The sequence below is a fragment of the Phascolarctos cinereus genome, unplaced genomic scaffold, assembly GCF_003287225.1.
Source record: "Phascolarctos cinereus isolate Bilbo 61053 unplaced genomic scaffold, phaCin_HiC Scaffold_3;HRSCAF=262, whole genome shotgun sequence".
Classification (NCBI taxonomy): Eukaryota; Metazoa; Chordata; class Mammalia; order Diprotodontia; family Phascolarctidae; genus Phascolarctos; species Phascolarctos cinereus.
The window spans coordinates 118,461,213-118,475,214 of NW_027555736.1; the positions used below are offsets into that span (position 1 = coordinate 118,461,213).

General features: G+C 40.2%; 1 protein-coding gene across 2 annotated transcripts in view; it reads right to left on the reverse strand.

The window, feature by feature from the left end:
- Positions 1–14,002, reverse strand: part of LOC110193610 (protein regulator of cytokinesis 1-like) — a 36,152-nt gene that overhangs the window by 12,770 nt on the left and 9,380 nt on the right. For both annotated transcript variants that reach the window (XM_078151120.1, XM_020965516.2), the window contains exons 2-8: positions 8,817–8,937; positions 7,891–8,013; positions 7,517–7,750; positions 6,755–6,925; positions 5,512–5,661; positions 4,043–4,190; positions 228–364 (exon numbers count right to left, since the gene is read on the reverse strand). In XM_078151120.1, coding sequence (XP_078007246.1) covers positions 228–364; positions 4,043–4,190; positions 5,512–5,661; positions 6,755–6,925; positions 7,517–7,750; positions 7,891–8,013; positions 8,817–8,915 — 1,062 coding nt within the window. In that variant the 5' untranslated portion in view covers positions 8,916–8,937. The remainder of the gene's footprint in view (positions 1–227; positions 365–4,042; positions 4,191–5,511; positions 5,662–6,754; positions 6,926–7,516; positions 7,751–7,890; positions 8,014–8,816; positions 8,938–14,002) is intronic.

Consider the following 14,002-nt stretch of genomic DNA (forward strand, 5'->3'; position numbering starts at 1 on the left):
GACAGAGAGCTGCCTGTCACATACTGGCTGTGTGATCCTGGACAATTAACCTCTCAATGCCTAACTTTCTAAGACTCTAGGTTGCAGAGAAGGCATCGACCTGCTCTGTTAGGGGGAGTTTCTTCATCTAGGTATCCCAGTGAAAGCTCAGATCCATTCTTCAACCCCATTTTTTGGGCTGCCTTTCCCCTTGCCTTCCTCTTGTTCTGACAATACCAGAACAGTACCTCAAACTCCAAGAAGAGCTTCCAGTTTTCTTCCCACTTCTCGATGCCTTCAAAGAGCTCTCTGTGCACCTCATAGTAACGTTTCAACTGCACCACCTCAGCATCGTGGAGTTGGAGCAAAGTCTCTGAGTAGTCTTCTGTGTAACAATCAGAGTCCAACAGAAGAGGGGGAGAAAAAGCCCACATTTGCCTCCACTAACATTTCAAAGCCCCTAAAAAATCATGACCCCATTTTCCCTGCATCCCCTCCACCTTTTTATTCAGCTTTTAATGCAAGTCTAATGAGAAAGAATACATTCTTATTTTTCATATACATTTACCTCTAGTAATCCCTTAAGGTCTCTAAAGAGATGCTACTCATTTTCTATAATATAAAATTTAGATTTTTGTTCATTTTAAGACTACACTTAAATACATCTTAACTGTTCATTGATTTTCTGCCATGTGGCTTCTTAAAGGACAAAAAGACAGAAAAGCACAGAAACAGAAAGATATGAGAAAAAGGCAGTGAAACATGCAAGAGGCACACAGATTTTCATAGAGTAACATCACCATCTTTAGCCCAGTGAGTAAATTGCCACTAATGACTTTAAAGTCACATTGTATTTATGTAACCATGAACATTAATGAGGAAGTCAGCCCTCGGTGTTTTTCCAGTCAACTGCATACAACTTTACTGAGTACCAGATTCCACACACAGGCTCCATGACATCTATCCCCTTTCCCAATCTATCCTTCAGACAGCTGCCACAATAATCTTCTTAATGCTGGGTCTGATTATATCAGTCCAAAGCCTCCAAACCTCCAATGGTTCTCTATTGTCTAGAAGACAAAACATAAACTCGTTAGCCTAGAATTTAAGGGGCTCTCCATTTTGGCTCCAACTCACTGCTGTAGCCTCATTTCATATTATTTCCCTTTGTGAATCTCACAGTCCAGATAAGCTAGATTGCCAGATGTTCCCCAGTCCTATCCTGAACTCGCCTGCCTCTGTACATCTGTACAAGCTGTCTCCCAGAATTCTTCCTCACGTCCATCTACTGAAATGCTTCCTTTCAGTCAAGGTTTAGTTCTGGTGCCACGTCCTTTATGATGCCTTCTCCGATTCCCCAGCCAACAATGTGATTTTCTCCTCTTTCTAGATTCCTAGATTCAATATTCCTAGCTTCCTAGATCACTTCAGATTTCTCCTTTTGCCCCCTCATAGTGGACGGAGCACCAAACCTGGAGTTCAGAAAGACCTGAATTCAAATTCTAACCCCAAGATTTACTAGCTATGTATCCCTAAGCAAGTCATTTAAGCTCTCTCAGCCCATTTCCTCATCTATAAAATGGGGATAATAATAGAACCTGCCTCACAGGGTTGTATGAAATAATATTCAGAAAGGGATTTGCAAACCTTAAAGCTTTATGTAAATGTTAGCTATTATTATTATTTCCCTTCTCACAGTTGTCAGTATACATGACATATTCCCTGAACAGACAGGCATATAGTAATATCATATCTATAATTTCCCCTTGGAAAGCTAATCCAGTCAGCCTGAATTACAACCTATCTGGATGACTCTCAAATTGACATTTAATTTCACTCAAACATTTATTAAGTACCAACTATATGCAAGGAACTATGCTAGGAACTGGGGATGAAAAAGTCCCTTCCCTCAAGCAACTTGCATACTACCAACTCAAGTTCTAATCTCACATCTACAATTGCCTACTAGGACATCTCCACTTCCATGTCCTGCCATCATCACTGATTTAGTACATTCAGAATGGAATTTCTTTCCTACTGGAAACAAACCTCCCCTACTTGCATTTTTTTTCTATTTCTACCAATGACATCACCTGGGCTCAAAACCTCAAAGACATTTTTACCTCCTACTTCTCAGTTAGTTGTCAAATCCTACTAATTCTTCCTCTGAAACGTCTCTTGTAGACATCACTTCCTTTCCATTTTTACTGCCACCATCCTAGGCTAGCTCCTCTTAACCTCTTAAACTCTAACTAATTCCTTACAATTACTGTAACCTCGTAGACCTTCCCCTAAATTCACCACTTCCCAACTATCCTCTCACCAGACTACTATTAATAAGAATAATAGCTAATGGAACTTCTGAGTCATGTGAGCAACAAGATGGTAGACTAAACATTTTCTCCAATCCCCATGACCTCTTAAACGCCAAAACGGAAACTGTGTACCAAAGATAAACAACTTCCACTGTTTCCATCGTCTTAGATACTCAGAATCCAAAAAAAAAAAGGTAAAAAAAAAATCTTCCCAAACTCAGGAACTGACACCCATTGACCCTGAGCTCACTCAGCATCCCATCCCTAGCTCTCATGCTACCTGCACTAGCAAACCCAAGAACATGACAGACGCTTACATCAAAATCCACCCCAGCACCAGTGTTGCAAAGTTCTGAACTGCTGGTGGCAGGCCAGAGAACTGAAGAACAGAGGGAATGGGACAGGTCACCAGGACAGGACACTGTACTCGTAGAGAGCAATGCAGCACTCTACCATAAGCCTGTGAGAAAGAGCACAACATCCAGCTAGGGCCAGTGCTGACAAAAAGTCACTTACGGCAGAAACCTAGGCTGGTAAACAATGAAATGCCCTTTGTGGGAGGAGGCTGAGATGCTTTGAAATCCAGTCCCCCAGGAAGCCACAATTAGAGGGAAGGGAGTCAGAAGTGAGTGATAAGGAACCCAGAGAACACCGTACACAAAAACAGCCACATTGTGCAATGAGTAATACTGATAAACTTAACCTTTCCCAGAAACACAAGAATGTAAGACATCTCCAAAGGTCTCCTGATGGAAAATGCTATCCCCATCCAAAGAAAGAACTATGAAGTTGAATGCAGATCAAAGCATACTATTTGCTATTTTTTTTTCTGTTGAGTTTTGTTTCCTCTTTCTGATGATTCCTACTATAAGTTCTAATTCTTACTTACAACATCACTAATGTGAAAATGTTTAATAGGAATGTATATGTATAGCCTATATCAGATTGTGCACCGTCTTGGGGAGGGTGGTGGGGAGAGAAAAATTTTAAACTCAAAAGCATATGGAAGTGATTGTTGATAAATCAAAAGAAATTAAAAATAAAGAAATAAACAAAATAATCATTGCTACAGTGTTATCCCCAATCCCTTTACAGTCCTAATTGTCCTCATCTAGGCATGGTCCACTTTGTAAAATGTGGCACCCAGAGCTAATCCCAATATTACAGACTGATTTGAGAGGCAGCGTGGTATTGTATATAGTGAGCTGATGTCAAAAAGACCTGCTTACAAATCCCATCTCTGGACAAATCCTGGCTTTGGGACCCTGTACAAGTCATTCAATTTGCCAGTACTCTGGGCATCTAATATTATAAATTATGAGTAGGCATCAATCTACCTAGGTAGTGAGCATTTCCTCATTGGAAGCTGAGAAAGTGACCAGTGAAACCACAGGTCCAGGCACCCCAAAATATATCACTTCCTTCAAGGGTCTCTCGGGTCAATCTCAAATTGTGTTAGCTTTTTTGGGTTGCCACATCACATTACTGCCTCATACCAAGCAGCCTATCACTTAACCTGAACCTCATTTTTCCTCATCTATAAAATAAGGAGGCCAGACTAGCTTATCTTCAAAGTCCCTTCCAACTCTAAGTCTGTGATCCCATGAGCTAGAAAAGGCAGGCTGTGTCTTATGTCCTCTTATAAATGTATATACTTGTTGTTAGACAAATAAGTGAAAATACAGTAACACAAAAGAGTAAGCCAACAGGTGCATCTACAAGGCTGTGTCAACATCTCCCACACCAACCATCATAGTAGGGGGCAAAGATTTCTCTCTGCTCCTGGCTGTAGAAACACTTTTCCCAATATAGAGTCAGCTCCTCTCTGACAGCTTCAATCACTTTTTTCAGGTTCTGAATCTTCAGCTCTTCCAGCCGATCTGCTTCTGACTGAAGCTGCCAAAAGGGGAAGGAAGTGTCAAAAAGAGCTTGCTGTTCTTTTGTTTAAATTTATTTATTTATTTATTTATTTATTTACAATTTATGGAATAAAACAAGTATTTCTATAGCACAGTATAATAAAAAAGATGATCACACATGAAACTGCAAATCTATGATGTACAACTTACTATTCCTTTTAAATATATAATAAAATCATGTAAATTTCTTTTTTTCCCTTTTTTTCTTCCCTCCCTCCTGACTCAGAGATGGCTACCATTAGATACAAAAAAAAAAATATATATATATATATATATACATGGATATGTATATATGTAAAATTATATGTGTAATGTATATTACATATATCATATATATGTATACATGTAAAATTATTCTATAGCTACTTCTATTTATAGGTTCTATCTCTGGATGCAGATAGCATCTTTCTTCATACAACCTTTATAGTCAATTCGTAACAGTCAAAACGATTTATTCGCTCAAAGTCATCCTTAAAACAATATTGTTGTTACTGTATACAATGTTCTCTTAGTTCTGCTCATTTCACTCATTATTTCATGCAAGTCTTTCCATATTTTTCCAAGAGCATTAAGCTCATCATTAGTTATAGCACAGTAGTATTCCATCATAATCATATACTGAATATTCACTTGAGCTCTGCTACATTTCTTTTCTGCTTTTAATGGGCCACACATAGGCCTTAGTTTAGGGCACTAAGAAAGAATGTTCTTTCCTATAGGATGAGTTTTGTGGGTATCAGCTTATTGACCACCTGGGCAGGGCACACAGTAATGGAATATTTGGCCGTTTTTCAAAACTCTAACTACTCAAACCTTTGTTCCATGATGATTTCTAAGAGCAAAACCATAGGAGAGGTTCCCTGCCCCAAAAGAAGTCTTGCAAACTGGAATTAAGTAATAAGGCTTATTTAAAATAGCTTTCAAAGAAAATATGTTTTATAAAAAACAATCATTACAGACTCTAACTACTGACCCAGTCAATCTATCAAAATACAAGCATTTATCAAGCACCTATTTTGTGCCAGTTACTACCTGCTCTCAAGAAGCTTATATTCTATCAGTGGAAATGGCATATACATAAACAATCATATACCAAAAAACCAGAAAGTAATGAGGATGGGGAGAAATACCAGTAGCTGGATGAAATCAGGAAAGACTTTGGGTAGAAGGTAACACATGTATCAAATTTCAAAGGAAACCAGGAAGGTGAGGCAAGAGGGGCAGGAGAAAGCAAGTTCAAAAAAGTAGCCACGAGTCTTCTCAGCCACTGCTTTTAAATGCTTACTGTGTTTCCTTACCGCTTTTCTCCTCTTGGGTATTGACCCAGTCATGAATGTAGCCAGGGCTTCTCTCTCCTCATAAGGAACTTGTAACTTGTCCCAGAGCTTTTGGATTTGAGAGTGTAGTTCTTCACACACAATCTCATTCTCAGCTCTCAGCACCTCTAACTGGAAAGGAAGGAAGGAAAAAAGGATGGAAGGATGGAAGGAAGGAAGGAAGGAAGGGAAAAGACAGAAAGATGGGCAGAAAGAAAGAAAAGAAAAGAAAAAAATTAGAGAAAAGGGCTACTTCACACTAGGCCATTCACCTTCCCAAAGAAGATGCCTGAAACACACCAGCTTGTAGGGAGAGGGAGAGCAAATGAATCTTTGCATTAAATCAGGGGGTCATATTTGTATTTACAATTTTTTCAGCATATGGACTATGGAACATCCAGAAATCATTATTTCAGGGAAATGCCACAGTACAGAGCCTCAGCACCCCAGACCAGAAATTCTCACCAACCACTAGACTGATGAAGGGGATGAATCAATAAACATTTATAAAACACCCTATTATGTGCCAGACACCGCACCAAGCACTGGGAATACAAAGAGGCAAAAGATAGCCCCTGCTCACAAGAAGCTTACAATCTAATGGAGGAGCTGAAAGTAATATGTAAACTCCTAACTTTAGCAGGATAATGATGCCCTCTTCCTCTTCTACAGGAGGAAAATCACATCAGTGCTGCTCAAACACCATCCCCCACCCCTCCCCACAATTATCTACCTATCATCTTACAAGTTAAATGCCTTTCATTCATTTAGACATGTTTTTTTATAAACCTGAATTCAAAACTAGAGATTTTTAGCTCTCTCCCATTTTTCCTCCTCATTTCTTGGCACTCTGTACTTGCAAATAAAATTTCCTCTCCCTATTACATAGGTGATAAACAGAGTGGACATGTTATTAAAGAATACTGAGGGGTGCAGCTAGGTGGTGCAGTGGATAGAACACTGGCCCCAGAGTGAGAAGGACCAGAGTTCAAATCTGGCCTTGGACACTTGACACTTACTAGCCACGTGACCCTGGGCAAGTCACTTAACCCCACTGCCCAGCCAAAAAAAAAAAAACACAACAAAACAGACTACCGAGGCACTCTTATGGCTTTGGATGAGCGTCCCAACTCACAGAACAGGACAAACTCAAGGTCCTGATCCCAGCACTCCCTCAGCAACAGATCAGACCTCCAAACAGGACCTTGGGCCAGGGTCTGCATACCTGATGAAGCAGGTCATGCAGAGATGCAAGTTTTTCCAATGACAGATCAGAGATATCTTCATCTTCACATAAAACATCCTTTTCAACACTTGTGTCTGGGGTATAATCTAACTCTTCCACAAGGAGTAGGATCTGCTTCTTTGCGCTGACAAATTCCTCCTGTCTGCATGCCTAGAAGAGCATAGAAATCATGTGTGCCCCCTCAGAGTGACTCAAAGTGACCTTCAGAAAAGGTGCCTATGTGTACTCAGCTTCAACTCTAATGCCTCAGCCTGACACAGAGGTAACCCTGGGTCCCTGAAAGCTCTGGCGGCAGGGTGCAAGCCCTGGCAGGTCCTCACAAGCCAAAAGGCCTCAAATGTGGACCTGGCAAGGAACTACATTCACATCTACCTCAAAGGAGCTAGCTGAGCTGGGCGGGGTTTATCACCAGTAGGATGGCCACAAGGTGATGTGATGAACTTTTCAACCACAGCAACTCTTTAAGAAAGACAGTGTGGTATGGTAGAAAGAGCACTGGAAAGGTTCGCCTTTGATGCTTCCTGTGTGACCAAAGGCAAGTTACTTAATCCTTTAAGCCTCAGTTTCTTCATCTGCAAAATGGGGGTGATGAGAATATCTTAAAGGGTTGTTTTGAGAATAAAGTCAGCTATCATTACCAACCACCACAGATCAACAGGGAGGTTGTGATCTGTGTCAGGGAAGGATCTCCCGCTGACTAAAACATAGATGCCTGAAGGGCCAGGTGTCTCTGCCACATACCTTTGTTTCAGCCAGGCTTGCCAAGTAGCATCTGAACTGGTCCAGCTCCTCCAAGCTGGGCACCGAGTCCCTGCCCATGCTGTAGGGGGTGGTGTGGAGCAGCTCGCAGAAGGCCTGGTCTTGTTCTTGAAGCCTTTTCAGCTCACGCTTCCTATCCTCCTTCTGCTTTAATCTGACTTCCAGCTGGATGCATAAGTCCTTCTCCAGCTGCAGCATGGCGATGCCATCTTCCTCCTGTATAGGAAGAAAACCACATAGGTGGTGCTCAAACACCGCCTCCCCCCCCACAATGAACCTTATTACATTAAAAGGGAATCTGAGGACTGTGAGGCTGAAGAGAATTGGGAAAATATTCCAAGTAGTTCAGAACTTACTTGAAAATGTTCCACATTTAATTCAAAGCACAGACTGTCTAGTTGTTTTCGATGTAATGCTATGCTTTCCAGAAGCCTCATCTTCTTATTCTCTTCCTCTGCAATTATCACGTCCAAAAGGCTCTATGGCATGAGAAAGGAAAAATCATCAATCCAACCTCTTCAGATTCTTGGGAACATAAAAACCCAGTGCTTTCAAGAGGGATTCTCAGGAAAAGCATCTTGATTTGACAACCTATAGCCAATTTCTTTTTTTGAGGGGGGGAATTGGGGTTAAGTGACTTGCCCAGAGTCATACAGCTAGTAAGTGTCTGAGGCTGAATTTGAACTCGGGTCCTCATGACTCCAAGGCCAGTGCTCTATCCACTGTGTCCCCTAGCTGCCTGCCATCCCCAGCTAATTTCAAGTGAGGAAATATTCTCCCAAACTCCTCAGTTCCAAAGTTTAATACTAGATGCTATTTGATGGGCAATAGTCTCCCCACACTCTTCTGGAATTACCTTATATTTATTCTTCATTTATCTGGGTACAAATTGTTTCTCCAGTAGAATATTAACTCCTTGAAGGCAAGGGCTGTTTCATTTTTGTATTTCTATCTCCACTGCATAGCTGGTGCCTGGCACATAGTAGGTGCTTAAGAAATGCTGGCTGAACTGAAATTCACCACTGCCTAACATACCTTTCAATACATTCTTTGTCTCAGCTAGTATCTCCCTCAAGAGCAGATTCTCAACTGTTTTTGTATCATGGACCCCTCTGACAGTTTGGTTATACCTATGGACTCCTCAGAATCATGTTTTTAAATACATAAAAATATACAAGATTACAAAAGATACCAATTATACTGAAATACAGTTATCAAAATATTAAAATAAAACAAGTTTATGGACCATGAATGACATCAGCACGGTCAAAGCTATACTCACTTTCACCCCTTCTGTCCTCTCTAGCCTCTGGTCTTCTGGGATCCCCATTGACTCAAAGAGATCCTGAAGGAAGCTCAGAGCTTTGTAGAGATATGCCATTGATTCCACAGACAGCACCTCACTGAAGGAAATTAGTGGTGGTGAAAAAAAATAAATGAAAATAAGTAGAAACAAAGTGGGTCCCCTCTCAGCTGAGGGGAAAAGACTGAACAAATTGAGTTATAATGGAATACTACTGCATCATAAGAAGCAATGAATATGAGTAATTCAGAGATGTACAGGAAGATTTATGTGAACTGATCCAGAATGAAGTAGGCAGAACCAAGACAGCAACATATACAACTACAATCATGTAAATCAAAGCAACACTTTTAAAAGCAGGTTAAACTCTGAAAAGTAGTTGCAGTTATCAATCTTAGCCTGAGAAAACATGATTTTTTTAAATTTTATTTTATTTTATTTTTAATTTAATTTAATTTAATTAAAAAAAATTTTTTTTTCCATATGCTTTTGAGTTGAAAATTTTTTTCTCCCTTTTTCTCCCCCCACCCAAGATGGTGCACAATCTGACATAGGCTTTACATTTACATACCCATTAAACATATTTTCACATTAGTGAAGTTGTAAGTAAAAATTGAAACCAATAGGAGGAACCATCAGAAAGATGAAACAAAATTCAACTTAAGGTAAAATTAAGTGAGAGCGATTCGACTTCCATAGTTCTTTCTTTGGATGTGGACAGCATTTTCCATCCCGAGGCCTCTGGAGATGTCTTAGATCCTTGTAATGCTGAGAAGGGTTCAGTTTAACATTCTTAGTCATTGTATAATGTGGCTGCTATTGTATACAAAGTCCTCTGGGTTCTGCTCACTTCACTCAGCATCAGACCATATAGGTCTTCCCAGGTTTTTCTGAAGTCAGCCTGTTCATCATTTCTCATAGAACAATAGTATTCCATTACATTCATATACCACAACTTGCCCAGCCATTCCCCAATTGATGGGCATCCTCTCAATTTCCAATTCTTTGCCACCACAAAAAGAGCTGCTATGAATATTTTTGCACATGTGGGTCCTTTTCCCACTTGTTTGATCTTTTTGGGATATAGCCCTAGAAGTGCTATTGCTGGATCAAAGGGTATGCACATTTTTGTAGCCCCTTGGGCATAGTTCCAAATTGTTCTCCAAAATGGTTGGATCATTTCACAACTCCACCAACGATGTATTAGCATTCCAATTTTCCCACAACCTCTCCAACATTTATCATTTTCCTGTTTTGTCATGTTGGCCAATCTGATAGGTGTGATGTGGTACCTCAGACTTGTTTTGATTTGCATTCTGAGAAAACATGATTAAACACATTTATTTTCTCTTGGTACAGATGTGAAGGACTACAGAATTGAAATGTTGCATATGTCAGATAAGTTGTTATATTGGTCGGGTTTGGTTATTCATTTACTTATTTAAGCAATGGAGGACTTAGAATGGTAGGGAGAGTTTTCTGGGAGGTAGTATAAAAAACTGAAAGCATAAAAAAAACCTTTTTAAAAACCTATACACTTTTATCCATTTTTACATATTTCAAAGCACTTTCATATCATCAAATTTTATACTTATAATAACCCTATAAGGTATTATATTTATGTTTACAGTTGAAGAAGCAAACCCACAGAAAAATTAAATGTTGTATCCAAGATTACGTCCCTTGTTGGGGGCAATACCATGTTTAGAACTCTGGTTTCTTGACTCCTAGGTTTAGGGCCCTTTCTACTCCCTTACAAATCCAATAAACCATAATGTTCCCAAATGGGAGGTATAGAAAGTGATCCTAATGTAAAGTGCAGGAAATCTTTGAGTGATTGTCCCTCAACTTCTCTGTCACTTTAGAACAGAAAAACTTCCATCCTTATCAATCCTCATTTCATAGAATCATAGCATGTCAGAATAGGAGGGGACCACAGACACAGATAAAACTCTTGTTCTATAAATGAAGAAACTGAGCCCTAGACTATTGATGACGAAATATATCCCTATCTTCTTGGTAAAGAGGTGGTGGGCCACAGGTTCACAATGAGGCATACACTATCAGACATTGTGAATGTATCCATTTGTTTTGTTTACTGTTTTTCTTTCTTTTTTCTTTATCTTTTCCTTTTTTTTTTTTGCTTTTTGCTAGGCAATTGGGGTGAAGTGACTTGACTAGGGTCACACAGCTAGTAAGTGTCTGAGGTCACATTTGAACTCAGGTCCTCCTGAATCCAGGGCCGGTGCTCTATCCACTGTACCACCTCCCTCCCCCCCCGGTATTTCTTTATTACAAGAAAGGATACTACTAGATTGGTGGAAATTACTGAGAAATGGAAGAAATTTTTTAAAGCATCCATAACACACAAAATAAAAGAAACTAAGGCCTAGGAAGCTTAAGTAATTTGCCTTAAGCCATGCTATTATTTGGTGGCACAGTCAGAGCTGGGACCTCTATCTACGTCTGCTGTCTTCCAATCCACACCGTGCTGTCTCTCATAATGCCCTTCTTCTCTCATCAGAACAAAAAAACTCCTTAAAACTTTCTGCTTCACATTTTCCAACTCCGGCATCATGAGAAGAGCAAAATACCAAATTAAATCATGAAAATAAAGTTATTTTTTCTTCATCTATAATCCCACCTCTAGGGGGCATACAGCGAATAATGCATGAAAACAGCATCATGAAAATCAGACTTGTACAAAGGTTATTTTCTCATATTGACCTCGTTCACAACAAATCACTGGGTCTGCAAATAGGAGATATAGACAGTGATCATACTAGATACACTTGGGGTGTGTTGAGTGTCCCCATTGATTCCTTTGCCATTCAAGGAACTAACAACATTAATATATTCAAAAGACAGTGGGCCCCACAAAGAAGCATAAGACACAGCCCCTGCCCTAAAGGAAACTCAATAACTTGAGGAGAAAAGGTCAATCAAGTGAAAATTACAAGAGTTTTTAAAAAAAATTTAAAGATGACAGTATAAGGGATAAAGCAGGCCATTACTGATTATCACATGAATTCTATAGATCAGTATTTCTCATGTGTTCCATGGAACCCTCGTGGTTCCATGTGATACGAACAGGAAATCCATGAGAAAACTGCAATGTTATATTTTTCCCCTAAAATACTATGCCCCCTTCTTTCCTCTGACACTGCCACCACCCTGGTACAGGCCATCAACAACTTCATATCCGGACTACTGCAATCATCTCCTGGTTGGTCCACCTGTCTGAAGTATCTCCCCACTACAGTCTATCCTCCACTTACCTATCAAAGTTATCTTCCTTAAGTCCACATATGACATTGTCACCCCCTATTCAAGCAACTCCAGTGGCTTCTTATAACCTCCAGGATCAAATATAAAATACTGTTTGGCTTATAAAAGCCCTTTAGAACCAGACCCCTTCCTACCTTCCAGTTTTCTTACTCTGTTCCCTTCCGTGTACTCTACCATCCAGTGACACCAATCTCCTTGCTCTTTCTCAACCAAGATACTCCATCTCCTGACTATACATTTTCACTGGTTGAATGCTCTACCTCCCTGTCTCTACCTCCCGACTTCCTTAAAATCTCAGCTAAAACCCTACCTTCTGCAAGAAGTCTTTACTGACACCCCATAATGTTGGTGCCTGTCCTGAGATTATCTTGTCCATATCTCACTTGCACATAGCTGTTTGCATGTTGCATCCCCCACTAAACTATTAGTTCCTTGAGAGTAGGGACTGTCTTTTGCCTTTCTTTGTATCCCCCGGGGTTAATAATATAACCCCTGGCACATAGTTAGTTTAGTGCTTAATAAATGCTTGTTAGCTTGTCGACTTTTCTCTTGCAGTTCTAGCAGGAAATAAATGTCAGTCCAACAGAAAAAAAAATTCAATAAATACCAAAATATTCATAGCAGCAGTTGATAGCAATCAATCAATCAATCCACAAGCACATATTAAGCACCTATTTTGTATTAGGCATGTTGTTAGGCACTGAAGACAGAAAGACAAAAGTAAAATTGTCCCTAGCTTCAAAATGCTTACATTCTAACAGGGGAGACAACCAATACATATGCAGGTGCATATCCAATATAAACAAAACAGATCCAAGGTAATTTTGATGGAAGGTACTAGCAGCAGAGGGAGGACTGGGAAAAGACCCACGTAGAAAGTGATGCCTGAGGGGCAGCTAGGTGGCGCAGTGGATAGAGCACCAGCCCTCAATTCAGAAGGACCTGAGTTCAAATTTGACATCAGGCCAAACACTTGACACTTACTAGCTGTGTGACCCTGGCCAAGTCACTTGCCCCCAACTGCCTAAAAATAAATGAGATAGCGAGAGTGAGAGAGAAAGTGATGCCTGAGCTGACCCCTGAAGGAAACCAGGGATTCTAAAAGGCAGAGGAGAGAAGGGAGTTCATCTTAATCATGAGGGACAGCCTATACAAAGACAAGGAGAAAGGAGCTTAAGTGACACACATGAGGATCAGCAAGATCTATACCATCAAGTATGTAAAGGGGAGTAACATACAGAAACATGTTTGAAAGGAAGGAAGAAAAGGAAACACGCATCTATCAAGCACCTACTGTGTACCAGGCATTGTGCTAAAGCACTCCACAGATATGTTATCTCATTTGATCCTCACGTAAGCCCTCTTATTATCTCCATTTTACAGTTAAGTAAACAGAAGTTGGCAGGTTTAAGTGACTTGCCCAGGGTCACAAGCTAGTAAGTGTCTGAGGCTGGATTTGAACTTGGGTCTTCCTGATTCCAAGTCCAGTAATCCACTGTACCACTTAGCTGCCTTAGGCTACCCCTTGGTTTGGGGTCAGTTTGTGATGCGCTTTAAATACACAGAGTTTATATTTGATCTTGAAATCAATAAACTGAATATAATAAACAGGGGAGTGCCATGGCCAGACCTGCACTTTAGGAGGATGGATTGGAGAAGGGAGAAATGTGGCAGGGAGAGTAAATGAGAGCCTATAATAAGAGCCTAGAAACAGCAAAGCAGAAACCAAGTGGGAACTTGGAACAGGATGGAGGTCTAGCAACTGTCCAGCTGAAATAAACAGAACCAAAAGAACAGCATATACAAAAGCTACAACAATGTAAATGGAAAGATCACAAAGAGAAGCTGAGCTCTGCGTCACAAAGAGACTCAGAGAA